Raw genomic sequence first — 13,855 nt, forward strand, 5'->3', positions numbered from 1 at the left:
GATTTGCCAAATCACCATTATCAGTCTCTTTGCAGGTAACATTTCGTAGCTTAAATTGTTATGCATAAAGGTGAATGTGTGCGTATAATTACATAGAAAAGTCCCTGAGGAGCAGATGATGAAGTGTGTGAAGACAAAGTGTTTTCCAAATCTACGGGAATAGAGCTGGACTCAATCAGACAGAAGCTCAGGGCCTGGATTCTGTCCCCATTCAAATATCTCTCTCTAATACACGATCTACAAGCTCCATGTCAGATGACCCATGTTAAATGGCACATAAGCAAATCTTGTTCTTCGCGCTTCATCTTAAAAATATGCGTGAAGAATTGAGGGATCCCTATGCCAACACCTCTAATATCCGTGTAATTTAGTTACTTAATATGCAATTTTACTCGTCTACAATAATGTATTAGCCATAGGGTTAATGTAAAAATAAACACCCATTTCCTTGATGGTGTTTGTTTTAATATTGTAGCCACTTGTCTGAAAAGGTTCCCCTGCCAGTGACATTTCTTTCAGGCTGTTTGACACCAGCGTGTCAGCGGTGTGCCTTTGTGTCCTCAGGTTCCTGCTGTCTGGCCAGATTTCTAAACCTCTGTCTTGCTTTATGATCTCAGATGGTTAAATTGAGTAGCCAACGATATTTATATTCAAACTGGATCTGTGAGATTCTCAGACGGGGAAGTGAAATTCAGACGAATACGTTAGGAAGTTGATAAATTAGCAACAAAACATAAAGGGCCTCTAGGTGAATAATCCTATCGTAGATGTAAATACGGGACAATTAGTGATATAAAACCCAGCCATTTGCAGCAAACCACTAGTAGTCCCCTAAATGTACTGAACACAAATCTAAATAGGCCTATGCAATTGACACATACACACACAAATAGGTAGGCCTGTAAACTGCTGAAAATCGCCGATAGCCGATTCGAAAACTAACGTAGTCGGCATTGGAGGCAAGTATTGTTACACCGCAGAACCAGTTTCCTCGTCGCTTTCGACGTCTTAAAATTGGGAGGGGTGATATACAACCGTGCGTGAGGCTGTCTCCGGGACCTCTGTACTTTGTTTTACATGTTGGGCTGAAGATAATGGACTTCTGCTGAGACAGATAAAATTATTATTATTTTTCTTGTATGTATGATCCTAATATAAGAATACGGAATTCAAATGTCGATCGAAGGGAGGCAAAAGCCTGCTACTCTGCTATAAAGTAAGTTTTGCCGGTTTTTAAAATGTCTTGATTGGCTGTATGCAAGTCTTTTTTTTCTTATCACGTTTTGTGTAGCCAATTAAATTTGAATTTGCATTCCATTCATGTACTTTCTTCACTGTAGCTTTTAAATAATTACTGATTTGCAAGAAAATAGTAAAATCACCATTCAGATCATTTAGTACTTTCCCCTTTAAGACCATTAAATAATGCAAACCGGCACTTAGTGATATTTACCAACTTATAATTTAGCATAACTATCTTAATGTTTATTAGGTAGACCAACCTGTACTTAGCGTTTGGTTAGAGAACAAAAAAAAGACAAATAATTCTTAGCAGATGTTTTTCTTACTTTCAGAACACTGCACGTCGAATAACAATCCAAAATGTATTATAACATTATAACATACATTTCTAGATTTCTAACATACATTATAACATACAATATTTAGATTGATTAAATGTATTTTTCATTTTCCGGTTTTGTGTGACTTGTTGACTGCAGTTAGTTTTGGCAGGGGGTGCAAAGAACGATAGATAAGTCGTGACGAAACTCGTGTAAAAAAAAAATGAAACATGCACATTTTAAACGCTTTGACTCAGCGCTTTTTACAGGACGAGCTTCGTGTCCATGTGAGCATGTTGGTGATACATGTAACATAAGAGGAGGAAAACCCACATCAGAAATACACGTACACGTGTGCATTTGCTGTGTCTGGCCTTCTTTAGTAACTAGTAACTTTTAGTAACTAGTACTTAATGAAGTGTCTAGAACTAACAGGGTCTAACGTGAACGAGCAGCAGGCTTACCTCTTTAATTCATTCATTTCAAAACGCTCGCAATGCAAACCAGCTGCGTAGTGTAAAGACTGGGGACGTATTTGGATGACAGTATAATTTTCGTGTATAAGCAGAGAATAAAACACGCATTGGGGAAAAAAATTACAGTTTAGCGAACTCGAAGTACTGTTAACTACCTCTTTTAGTCCGGAAATAAATGACACCGTTTAAATAAAGGTTAATTCGCGTGTCTTCAGTAGGCTATAGAGCATACTGTGGCAATATATAGCCCCTGTAATAAATAGTTGCAGTAGGTGGTGTTTAACTGATATAACAACAAATAAGATTTTTTTTCTTTTCAGGTATTCATCAGTTCCGAATGAAATAAGTGCATTTAAGTACTACTGTCTTATATTACAAGTTTTGCAAGTCTTATTTTTTAAATACTAATAATTTCGTGGCCGCCATATATTTTCCATGCATTATTATCTATCATACTATTACTTATTTCAGCAAAAAAGTTCCTAAAACTAAATGTGAATACCTGATTCTGTAAACGTTTTAAAGATGCAGGATCTTTGATGCTTCCATTGAAAAAGCGAACTCAATTTAAAAATTAAATATTTGTGTATTTTTAAATTATTTTTTACCAAATATGAATAGCTGGAAAACGGTCATTCGTAGCCGATGATGTTTTTGTTGGACTTCTAGTGTTTATCATACGGCCGGATTACGTAACGCTGTGTTTACCGAAGACGCATCAAAGACGGACTCCGGCGATTCCCGGCTCGGCTTTCCTGCCGTGAAACAATGTAGAAATGGCCTTACTGCTCCAGGCATGTGGTGGCCGACGGTGCAGCAGCTGGATCTGAGGAATTGCCGCGTCGTGTTGCATTTCCCAACCGGATGGACAGCAGTAGTATTAGGAAACCGAATGCATTGAAGTGCAGGCGAAACTCTCCCTTTTCTATACACGGGAGGTCTCTGAAAGTTAAGCCATGTACATGCAGTGTGGTGGTACTTTTGTAACAGTGTTAATATTGCATTGAAGTGAAAGATGGCGCTAATCGTCGAAACTTAAACAAAATAGCTTTCCTGGGCGCGCCGTAAGCATGTAGGCTACGGGTCGCGGAAACCTTTACCGTATTTGACAGGTCAGCGCAAGCCAAGTGGTTCGACAGAAAAGAAGAAACACACATGCGATAGGGGTTCATTTCCAGTCAAAGGCCGGGCCGGGAGAAAGGTGGGGGAAGGGCATTGTGGGAAACAGTTCACTGGGGGAAAAGGGGGGGATAAAGCCCTAGTGGTTGAACTGGTCCTTCCGTTTCCTTTGCCTTGTGACACCAAGAGGGGAGCAGCTGGCCCTCTTTCGTCATTTCAGGTAGACGAGAGGAGCCAACAGCAGACTAAACTGAACACCAACAAAGACATCCTCTGATCTTTTCTAAATGATGTTTTATGCCTTTGAAATAAAAAAAAAATGATGTCAGTAGTAGACAGTTGACTATTCGATAGTAATAATTTATTTTAATGCAACTAAAATATCTGTATTTATATTTTTTTCTTTGTTATTTTATTATGATGACAGAGCATTTGTATGTGATTGGGACCCGCTGGATTTTTGAGACACTTTTCCAAAAATAAGGCTTGAATGGAGAGACACACACCTACGTCTGTTTTCCACCTGAGGTCCCAGGACAGTCCTCTTAAAGACAATCTGCACCCCAAACCTCTAACATTACATTTCATCCCCTAATAACTTATTTCAGGTAAGTCTGCCATTGTAACAGCTCCGTTTACGATAATAATATATATTATTTTATTTGAATAGTAAATCTGCTGAACAGTTTGCTCATTTTAGACATAATTCATCGTGTTTGTGTGTGTATGTTTGCATATTTGTGTGTGTATGTATGTGTGTGTGTGTCTGTGTGTTTGTGTGTGCACTTTAAGCGTTCTATGACTGTGTTGAGAAAGGTGCCGTATAATGATGAATTGAACATGACTGGAATTAGTTGGACTTGCTAATCTATTATTATTCTTATCTTCAAATATTTATTTCCTTAATATTTCAGTATTCTGTTTTTCAGGATATTCTGTTTGTGTACTGTGTACTTTTTAAATTGCTTGTACCAGGTTTACTCATTTTCAGTCTGTCTGTTTTGCACAATATGTTCATCAATGATCTACACCAAGGGTCTCCAACTCCGGTCCTGGAGAGCTACTATCCAGTCAGTTTTCAATCCTACCTGGCTTCTGATGAGCCACACCAGTTCTCAGGTAAATACCAGGAGCAGGTGTGGCTCATCAGAAGCCAGGTAGGATAAAAAAACCTACTGGATAGTAGCTCTCCAGGACCGGAGTTGGAGACCCATCATCTACACTATATGGACAAAAGTATTGGGACACGCCTCTTAATCACTGAATTCAGGTGTTTCATTCAGACCCATTGCCACAGGTGCATAAAATCAAGCACCTAACCATGCAATCAGGTTTACAAATATTTGTGAAAGATTGGGTCATTCTGAAGAGCTCAGTGAATTCAAGTGTTGTACTGTCATAGGGTGCCACCTATTCAAGAAGTCAGTTTATTAAATTCCTTCTCTGCTAGATATTCCACAGTCAGCTGTAAGTGGTATTACTGCAAAGTGGAAGCATTTAGGAACAACAGAAACACCGCCACAAAGTGACAGACCACGTACAGTAACAGAGCGGGGTCACCGAGAGCTGAGGAGCGTAGTGCGTAAAAGTCAGCAGCGCTCTGTTGACTCAATAACTGCAGAGTTCCAAACTTCCTCTGGCATTAACCGCAGCATAAAAACCATACACTGGGAGCTTCATGGAATGGGCTTCCATGGCCGAGCAGCTGCATGCAAGCTTCACATCACAAAGTGCAGTGCCAAGTGTCAGATGCAGTGGTGTAAAGCACGCCGCCACTGGACACTGGAGCAGTGGAAATGTGTTCTGTGGTGTGAGGAATCATGTTTCTCTGTCTGGAAGTCTGATGGATGAGTCTCGGTTTGGCAGATGTGAGCAGAACTTTACCTGCCTGACTGCATTGTGCCAGCTGTAAAGTTTGGTGGAGGAGGGATAATGGTATGGGGTTGTTTTCCAGGGCTTGGGCTGGGCCCTTAGTTCCAGTGAAGGGAACTCTTAGTGCTTCAGCATACCAAGACATTTTGGACAATTCTATGTTTCCAACTTTGTGGGACCAGTTTGGGGAAGGTCCTTTTCTGTTCCAGCATGACTGTGCCTCAATGCACAAAGCAAGGTACATAAAGACAAGGTTGGGTGAGTTTGGTGTGGAAGAACCTGACTGGCCCACACAGAACCCTGACCTCAACCACCATCAAACACCTTTGGGATGAACTAGAACGCAAATTGCAAGCCAGCCCTTCACATTCAACATCAGTGCCTGACTTCACAAATGCTCTTCTGGACAAATGGGCAAAATTCCCACAGACACACTCCATAATCTTGTGGAAAACCTTCCCAGAAGAGCGGCAACTGTTATAGCTGGATGACGATGGATTTAGAATGGAATGTCATAAAAGTGTCTGTGTGTGAAATGGCCTGATGTCTCAATACTTTTGTCCATATAGTGTACATACTTTTGTATGCACATGAATTTCCCCTGAGGATGAATAAAATTGACCTTAATCTTGACCTTAATCTTGATCTTAATCTTAAGTGAACACTGCCGCTCTTGTCCTGACACAGAGGAAGGTGTTTCCATGTCTGGCTGTCTGCAGTGAGGGGCTCCCTACTGAGTGAAATTGAAACCCAAGGCTGGGGAGAGATTAGAGAGGCGTGTACGCAGGCACCCATGGCTCAGGGGGGGAGGGGGGCCGGAGCTGCCCCCCCCGACGGAGGTTGGGGCTGGATGATCGTGGCTGGCTGCTTCGTCGTCACCGTCTGCACCCGGGCCGTCACTAGGTAAACCGGACGTGTCGCAATGGCAGCCAGTTCTGCAGTGATGGTTGGCATTGCAGATGGCTTCCTGGAATGTTTGGGGAACAGCAAAGGGAGAAGGACCCGCTCTTTGGTCCTGTTTAGCTGGCTCAACTCCCCATTTAGCAATATGTAGCTTATTTTACCTTATTTTTAGGAACAAGCTAATACATTAACACCTCGATGAAACTGGATAAAAAAAGCTTTTTTGGAAAATCTGCTGTAACACGTATTTATTAAATGTCCTGCGTTTTTACAATGTCTTGCTCATAATCTTCTTTAAGAATTTTCTAATATATAGTGGAAGTGAGGCACCAATTAACAAAAACGTTAGTATCGCATCGGCCTGATCACCTTGCGGTTCAGGTTATACTGGTAAAGAGTTAAACCTCACTGGGCGTTCCTCTTGAATACCAGTAACACCACCTTTCTCTTTTTCCTTTGGGTAAACTGCAATATTCATCAAAACGTGATCTGAAAAATGCAGAGGAGCCATGGAATCGTTGATCATTGCCAGGCTAGGATACCTGTGGTCAGTATTGGGGAAGTTACTCACAACAGTAATCCATTACGCCGAGAGGTGGAAAGTTCAGGTCCAGAAAGTAGAAATCCAGACCAAGTTTTTGTTTCAACCAACCAGTTGAGTATAAAGAGTCACAGTGATAGAAGACTCAACTGGTTGGTTGAAACAAAAACTTGGTCAGGATTTCTGCTTTCTGGACCTAAACTTTCCACGTATGTCTTTAATCGACAACTGTTGTGAGTAATTTCCTTAATACTGCGTGTGTTCACTGACTACGCTGTTGTCCCTTTCAGACTGCTTTTACATTTCCCTGCTGAACTGGCTCGATCAGCATTTCCTTATCTGCAAGCTCATCATTTACTTATTATTCATAATTATAAATTATGTAAATTATAAATTATCATATAATTATATGTATATTAACGTATGTAATATTTTATTTTAATAACTCTCTTATTGGGTATGGTGGGGAGCATGTGGCTCAGTGGGCTAAGCCTCTCTGCCTATGACTGGAAGGTTGCCGGTTCGAGCCTGCACTCCGCAGAATAGTCATGTCTGTGGGCTGCTTGAGCAAGGTCCTTAGCCCCCAGCTCAATGAGCACCACTGCAGGTGGCTGCTCCTCACTGCCAAGCTATTTCTCACCTATATGTCTCTGTGTAACATGGAGAGCAAGATGGGGTAGGGCGAAAATTTCATTTAATATTTAAAACATTTACAGAATCATTGATTTTTATATTTGTATTTGTTATGCAATTTACTGGAATTATTCATTATAAAACTACTAATAATATAATAATCCATCATAATAATAAGTAATGATTCATATAGTGTAGTTACTACCTTATGTTTCACACTGTTCTGGAGATATGTGTAAATTTGTGCCTTTTGTTTTTTCCATATTTAAATGACCTAATAATGCAAGTAGATTTGGCTGTTTTGTGGTTTACACATTGTGAACCCTTGTCAATGTATGTCTGCTTTAGATGCCATTATATCTAAATTAGATTTGTAAAACTTACCCTCCATATTGAACCACAAGCCCTAGCTGAAGCCCTCAGTGTTTGGTTGCATTCCTCGATCATCTGGCTGATACCCTGAAAAAATCGGTTCCTTGAGTCCCCATTGTCCCAGCGAAGCACTGAAGCACGTCCGCTCTTCTTGAGCACGAGACCTTGGACGATTACGTTCCAGAGGCCCTGGCTTGGAGAATGCCGGTTGCATGTGCTGGATGGGAGGTTCACAGATAACTTCTCCAGCGGCCCACGCTCAGCCCCGCTCAGCCCCGCTGTTTGCTTTCTGGTCGGGATTTGCAGCCACAGAGATTCGAGGGTTTGACTTGCGAGCTGGGCGGTCTGACCTCGGTCGCCCCTCATGGAGCTCGCTGTGTGTTTGCACAGATGCTGGTCCATTCTTTTCAAGGTTCAAGTACCCCCCCCCCCCCCACCACACACACTGGCCCCTGGTAATACATAACATAGGCCTCCCTACTGTATTGCTCTTGAGTGATGATGTTCCGGTCGGATTGGTGTAATCCCTCGCCAATCCCAAGCCTGTGATATCATCATGTGATATTGAATCACGTCAGATGCAGTAATGCAGTGCAGGATTGGGCACCATGGCTGCACTGTTTCCTGCATATCACTGCAGCGCTCTGCTGAATTGCATTCGTTTTCTTCATCCATTGTTTTCTTCATCATTTGGGTTGAATCGTGCTCCGAGCCGAAAAGAGCATGAATAAACTCGTGTCTTTCTGTTTCTTTAGATGTATCTCCATCTTTTTTGTGGAGTTTCAGATGCACTTTGGTCATGACTATGCAGGCACTGCATGGATTCATTCGCTGGTGGACTGCACCACTATGCTCTGTGGTAAGAGTTCCTTAGACTTGCCTCATCAAATCTGCAATTGTATCACCCTTTCTATGTATCTCTCACATAAGCCCAACATAAATTAACTGTGATCTCCATGTACTCTGAAATGTAAGTTTAGGGGACTGATGCCAGTTGGGAATTCAAAGGTTTGGCTGATATCAAAACATGAAGGTATTCCACTCCATGTAGTTGTACGTAGTCATGGAGTCCGCAGTATAAGGACTGTTGACACATAAACAATATCAGTTGTATCATGTGACTCTTTACGCTCACCTGCTTGGTTGAAACAAAATCTTGGTCTGAACCTGAACTTTCCTGTTCTGCCTAAATTTATAATGTATGTCTCCTAAATGTTCTGGGGTGGCATGTTGGGTAAGTGGGTTAGCCATAATCTTCCTGCATATTTGTGTGGGCCTCTCACACAATCCAAGACTTACTGTTCAAGAGAATTAGTGAATGAAAGTCTATTGGCTTTTCTGTCCCGGGCGTCCCTTGCCTTGTACCAAAATGGCAAGTGTCTCCTGTTGGGTGTTGGCTTCACAGTAATTCCCTATGGGGTTAATGTTGCATAGGTTCTGAATCTGATATAGCTGTAGACCCCAAGTTAGGTGATTGGCAGCCTCTCTGACATCCCTTGTCATGTGTCAGTTTTGCGTCCTGTTTGAAGCAGTGCAGGAAAATGCTATCAAGTGCTCAAACTCTGCTTTGCATTGCACTGTTTGCATTTCCGCCAACCCTGTTTGTGTAGCACTTTTCATGACTCCTACTTGTAGACTTGGTGTTGGTTTATGAATAGATTTAGCCTGAAGAACACAGCTCTAGCCTTCATGGTATCCATGAAGCTGAAAGTCACAAGACGGCCTCCTCAGGCTGTGACTGACTATAGATTGAGCAGAATGTTGTGGACTTTACTTCATCCCCCAGAATCTTATTGATATTTAACATCCTGGATGATGCGTTAACCTCTGTCCAAAAATGTCTGTAATCTGCCCATATTGACAGAATTCTTTCTGCAAATTAGTATAATGTTCACTGCACAACCCATGCCATATGTTCTGTTTAAATTGTAGCCCATATGTAAAGAGAGCGGATCTTTAAACTGTTTAATATGTAACTCTGAAGTGCCGAGGCCACAAAAAAATGTCGGACTAGAGAAAGCAGTCAATGGTTTCAGGGGTGACATGTAACAATATATCAAATTACGTAAGAGTCCCCGCCTTTTGCTGCATGATGTAATGTGATATATAAAATACAATAAGTCTAAATAATATTTCATGGGTAATTAATCATACGTGACACCAAAAAGTACAGCTTATGACACTCTTCCATAACATTCTTCCATAACATCTTAGCTTGCAGTCTATCCCATGGGACATGGACGGGACACAGAACAGACGACACCCTGGATAGAATGCCGATCTATAACTTTCATAAGAGAGGGGATAGAAAATTAGTTTTACCATTTCAGTTACATCTCTTATAATTATGTTGTTATGTATGTTATATATGTTTTTAGCCAATAGTTCAAAAGTGCATTAAAAGTACTGTTACGTTTTACAAGATGCCGAATGCATATTTTTATTAACTATACTAAACTATGAGTTTCAGTAAAATTTTTAATAAAATTCTCTGTTACAATATATCGTAAATATGTAATATGCCATAACTGTGTCTTTAATATAATGGTAAATTTCCATGTAAACTGTGCTTTTATGATCATGGTTCCGACAGCTCACCTTGTATGGTCCGTGTGACAGATACATTGTATGTCCATCTCCAGTGCTTGTGATTTACTGTCCTGGCAGCTCCGCTTGGCAGCTTCATTGGGAACCGACTGTCCTTCCGCATCACGGTGATCCTGGGAGGCTTCTTGGCTTCCACCGGGCTGGTCATGAGCTCCTTTGCCACCAGCCTTGAGTACCTTTACCTCTCCCTTGGCATCCTGACAGGTAATACACACCACCCCTGCTTCCTTCGAGTTCCCCGATACGACCGCTCGAAGGTCGCCGTTAATGTGCAAAGGTTTCTATCTGCAGGTGTTGGGTTTGCCCTTTGTTACACGCCGGCCATCGCTATGGTTGGCGTCTATTTCCACGAGAGGAAGGCGTTGGCGTACGGGATCGCCATGTCCGGCAGCGGGATCGGGACCTTCATCCTGGCTCCAGCAGTGCAGCTCCTGATAGAGCACTTCTCTTGGCGTGGGGCGCTCCTCATCGCTGGGGGGTTTGTCTCCAACCTGTGCGTCTGCGGGGCATTGCTGAGACCTCTCGCCTCCGCGGGGGGGGCCGAGAACGGGTCCGTGGCGGCGGAGTCCGAGGCAAGGGACAGGGCGGTGACTGCGAGATGCTGCGATGACCAAGAGCACCGTCGTTGCTGCTTCCGGCCCATGCAGGAGTACCGGTTCCTGCTCATGCCCAGTTTTGTGGTGCTGGCCACGTCTTTCCTGCTCCTTGCCAGTGGCTGCAGCCTGCCCTTCGTCTATCTGGTGCCTTATGCCCTCGATGTAGGTGTCGGCCACCAGCAGGCTGCCCTACTGATGTCCATCCTGGGGGTCATCGACATTGTGGGCAATGTCACCTTCGGCTGGCTTACTGACAGAAGGTACAGCTTGGTGTAATTCTGGAACCATTTGTGGGGAATACATGCAGGACTACATGCAGAAAATCTTAGAAATAATCATAGAAAATTGGAATTAAGTGTGTATTTGCTCAGAAAGAGCTCAGAAACCAGTAGAAGTTAAAGCTCAACAGTTCAGCAGGCTTAGTACCTTACAAATGTTGTAATTCAAACTTGCTCATGCACTGTCAGAAAAACGTTTCAGCTGTAGTACACTTTTGTTCCCCAAGGTACAAACAACATTACTGTTACCCAATGGTACAAAAATGCTCCTCAGCATCCATTTCTGTACCTTAAACGGTACATCTACCTACAGCAAGAGTACAATTAGCAGACCCTTGAGGGTACAGCCCTAGTGACAAGTAATTCTACCCTCAAAGGTACAAATTGGAACTTTTTTCTGACAGTGTGATAGCTAATGAAATCCAGCAAGCTAATTGGGTAATGTGTGTCCCCACCCCCCCACCCAGGTGCCTGAGGAAGCACCGCGGTGTTTGCTACATGCTAGCTGTCGGCTTGGAGGGCTTATGTTGCCTCTTTGCCCCCCTGCTGCGGAGCTTCCAGCTGCTAGTGCCCTTTGCGGTGCTCTACGGTTACTTCGATGGGGCTTACGTGGCCCTCATTCCTGTGGTGACGTCTGATGCCGTGGGCACGGCCCACCTCTCCTCTGCCTTGGGAGTCGTGTACTTCCTCCACGCCGTGCCGTACCTGGTCAGCCCGCCCATCGGAGGTGTGTTCCAACGGCCCCTTCACACTCACCAGTGAAGACATGCGGCAATGCGTCTTTCATAAAGCTATTAGCCATGGAAAAGTTCTAAAAATACAATCCTAGGCAAAAGTCTCTGGCAGTCAAAGAAAATGATGTCTAAATGATCTTTATGTAGGTACAAAACTGATATTATGTCTGGCAAAGTGTGTCAGCTTAGGTATTTCAAAACCTCTCATAAAGTTACCCCAGTGTTTGCAGAAATCGTCCAGTACACCCATGTATTTTTTGACTTGACCAGTAGCACACCTTTATTGGGTAATCAATACGTCAAACCATCTATCTAATTTTATTAATTGATTAAGTGAGCTAGGTAGTGAGATTTAACAAATATATGGAATGGTTGTGGTGCCCCTGAGGAGAGGTTTGGGATATTAGTAACTTTTTGGAGAACAGATGAAATCCTTTTTAATTTTTATTGTGTTACTGTTAATTTGCACGTTAACGTTTTTCTTTGGCTAGCAAAGATTTTTGCACATTACTGTGTATTAGGGCTGCACGATATCACATTGCAACTTAATCACAATTGTATGGCACATGCACAATAATCACCAGGGCTACAGGTAACAGGTGTGACATTTGTTCGGATGCCGGCTTTTCAGTACTATATGGATGATTATTTACACCCACAATTTGGTAAGCAGATTAATGTACACCTGAGATATTAATGAGATGCGTATTGTGACACCCAAAAGCTAGTAATCCGTATAAATTCAGGGTATCTTTATGTTTATTAAATAAGTTTAGCAGAGCACGCCACATGCTACTGTTTTGGTAACTCATAGAAGCAAGAAGTACTGAAGAAATGGCGAAGAAACGGACAGCTCAACAGCCACAACATCTTTTAAAAGAGGAGATTATAGGTAAACAAGGTAGAAAGATGTTTGTGGTGTGGCGGTACTTTCTGCAGTTTAAAGTCCAGCACGTTTATTAAACAAAAAGGCACGCCAGATTTATACAGATTACTAACTTTGGGGCGTCGCGATACACCTCTCTTTAATATTTTAGGCGCACAAATAATCTGCTTACCAAATTGTGGGCGTAAGTAAAATTCCGTATAATCGCGATGTGATATCATGCAGCTCTACTGTGTATTGAATGTGTGTCCTGTAAGACAGGCCTGTTGCTGTACAGCATGTGCCCAGTGCTGATGGCTTTTCCTTTCCTGGCAGGTTGGCTCGTCGACCGAACCGGCTCTTACACGGCCACCTTCTTCCTCAGCGGCTTCGCGCTCATCTCCAGCTCCCTGCTGCTCGGCGTGGCTGCCTTGGTCCACAGCTGCCGGGAACGCCGGAAGCACAGTGTCCACACCAACCCCAAGCTGCACAGCTTGGTCAACAGCCATTGATAGTTAGGACTTCTCAAGGTGGAACCGAAGCTCGCTCCTCTCCCTGGTGGTTGTATACTGCAGTCTTTGTGTGACACCAAAAGCCTACTGTATCTGTACAATAAAAATACGAAAGACATTGTGGACCACTCCTAATGTGTCTTCTGGCCTGCTTTTGTTGGTGGCTTCAAAGATTCTGCTTTTCCAACCTCTGGAGAACTCTTTCAGTCATTTGGATGACTTTGCGGCATTCCCTCGCGTTATCTCGAGAACAATATTCAAACCTGGCTTTCTCTTTGGGAGAAATTCATTAGGGTATTGCGTCTCTCCACGGCAGGTTCCTCACCCATCCGTCTAGGTCAAAGTTTTCCAGCAGATGGCAGTATTTGAGTAGTTTTGTTGAACATATACCAGCATATATTAGCAAAATGAATTATGAGGTATATGTTTATTTTGTAGAGACTTGTGGACAAATAGTGCTAATCTGTATTTCATATATGGCTTTTTTTTAAACAAAAATGGGTTAATAGTAATATTTTCTTGCATACAGGTGTTTGCAGTTGCACTAAAACATTGTGGCTACTGTAAATAGAAGTCAAATCTAATAAAACAGACACTGTTGTCCATTTTATTTTATGTTTTTTTGTCCATGTGCTGAAAAAAATATCCATAATATCCACTGGGTCAGATTGTGAGATGATATTTTGAGACTGATGGTTTGTGTGCAATCAGAATGGCAGCAAAGAAAATGTATGTAGTAGTATGCTGATTGCTGGGAGGGGTGAAATCAGTAGGAGTTTGAAGGG

At 42.5% G+C, this 13,855-nt stretch overlaps 1 protein-coding gene across 4 annotated transcripts; it reads left to right on the forward strand.

The window, feature by feature from the left end:
• The first annotated feature begins 712 nt into the window (after positions 1–712).
• Positions 713–13,660, forward strand: slc16a12b (solute carrier family 16 member 12b). 4 transcript variants are annotated; one of them, XM_023830863.2, is made up of 8 exons: positions 713–1,216; positions 3,585–3,765; positions 5,717–5,932; positions 8,234–8,337; positions 10,146–10,289; positions 10,377–10,941; positions 11,427–11,686; positions 12,895–13,660. In XM_023830863.2, the coding sequence occupies exons 3-8, from the start codon at positions 5,823–5,825 to the stop codon at positions 13,068–13,070; spliced, it is 1,359 nt and encodes a 452-aa protein (XP_023686631.1). In that variant the 5' UTR covers positions 713–1,216; positions 3,585–3,765; positions 5,717–5,822; the 3' UTR covers positions 13,071–13,660. The 4 variants fall into 4 exon arrangements, with proteins under 4 accessions (XP_023686631.1, XP_023686629.1, XP_072559824.1 ...); XM_023830861.2 differs by lacking the exon at positions 713–1,216 and adding an exon at positions 2,665–3,239; XM_072703723.1 differs by lacking the exon at positions 713–1,216 and adding an exon at positions 2,665–2,832.
• Positions 13,661–13,855: the final 195 nt, after the last annotated feature.

The sequence above is a fragment of the Paramormyrops kingsleyae genome, chromosome 20 (genome assembly GCF_048594095.1).
Source record: "Paramormyrops kingsleyae isolate MSU_618 chromosome 20, PKINGS_0.4, whole genome shotgun sequence".
In the NCBI taxonomy this organism is placed as follows: Eukaryota; Metazoa; Chordata; class Actinopteri; order Osteoglossiformes; family Mormyridae; genus Paramormyrops; species Paramormyrops kingsleyae.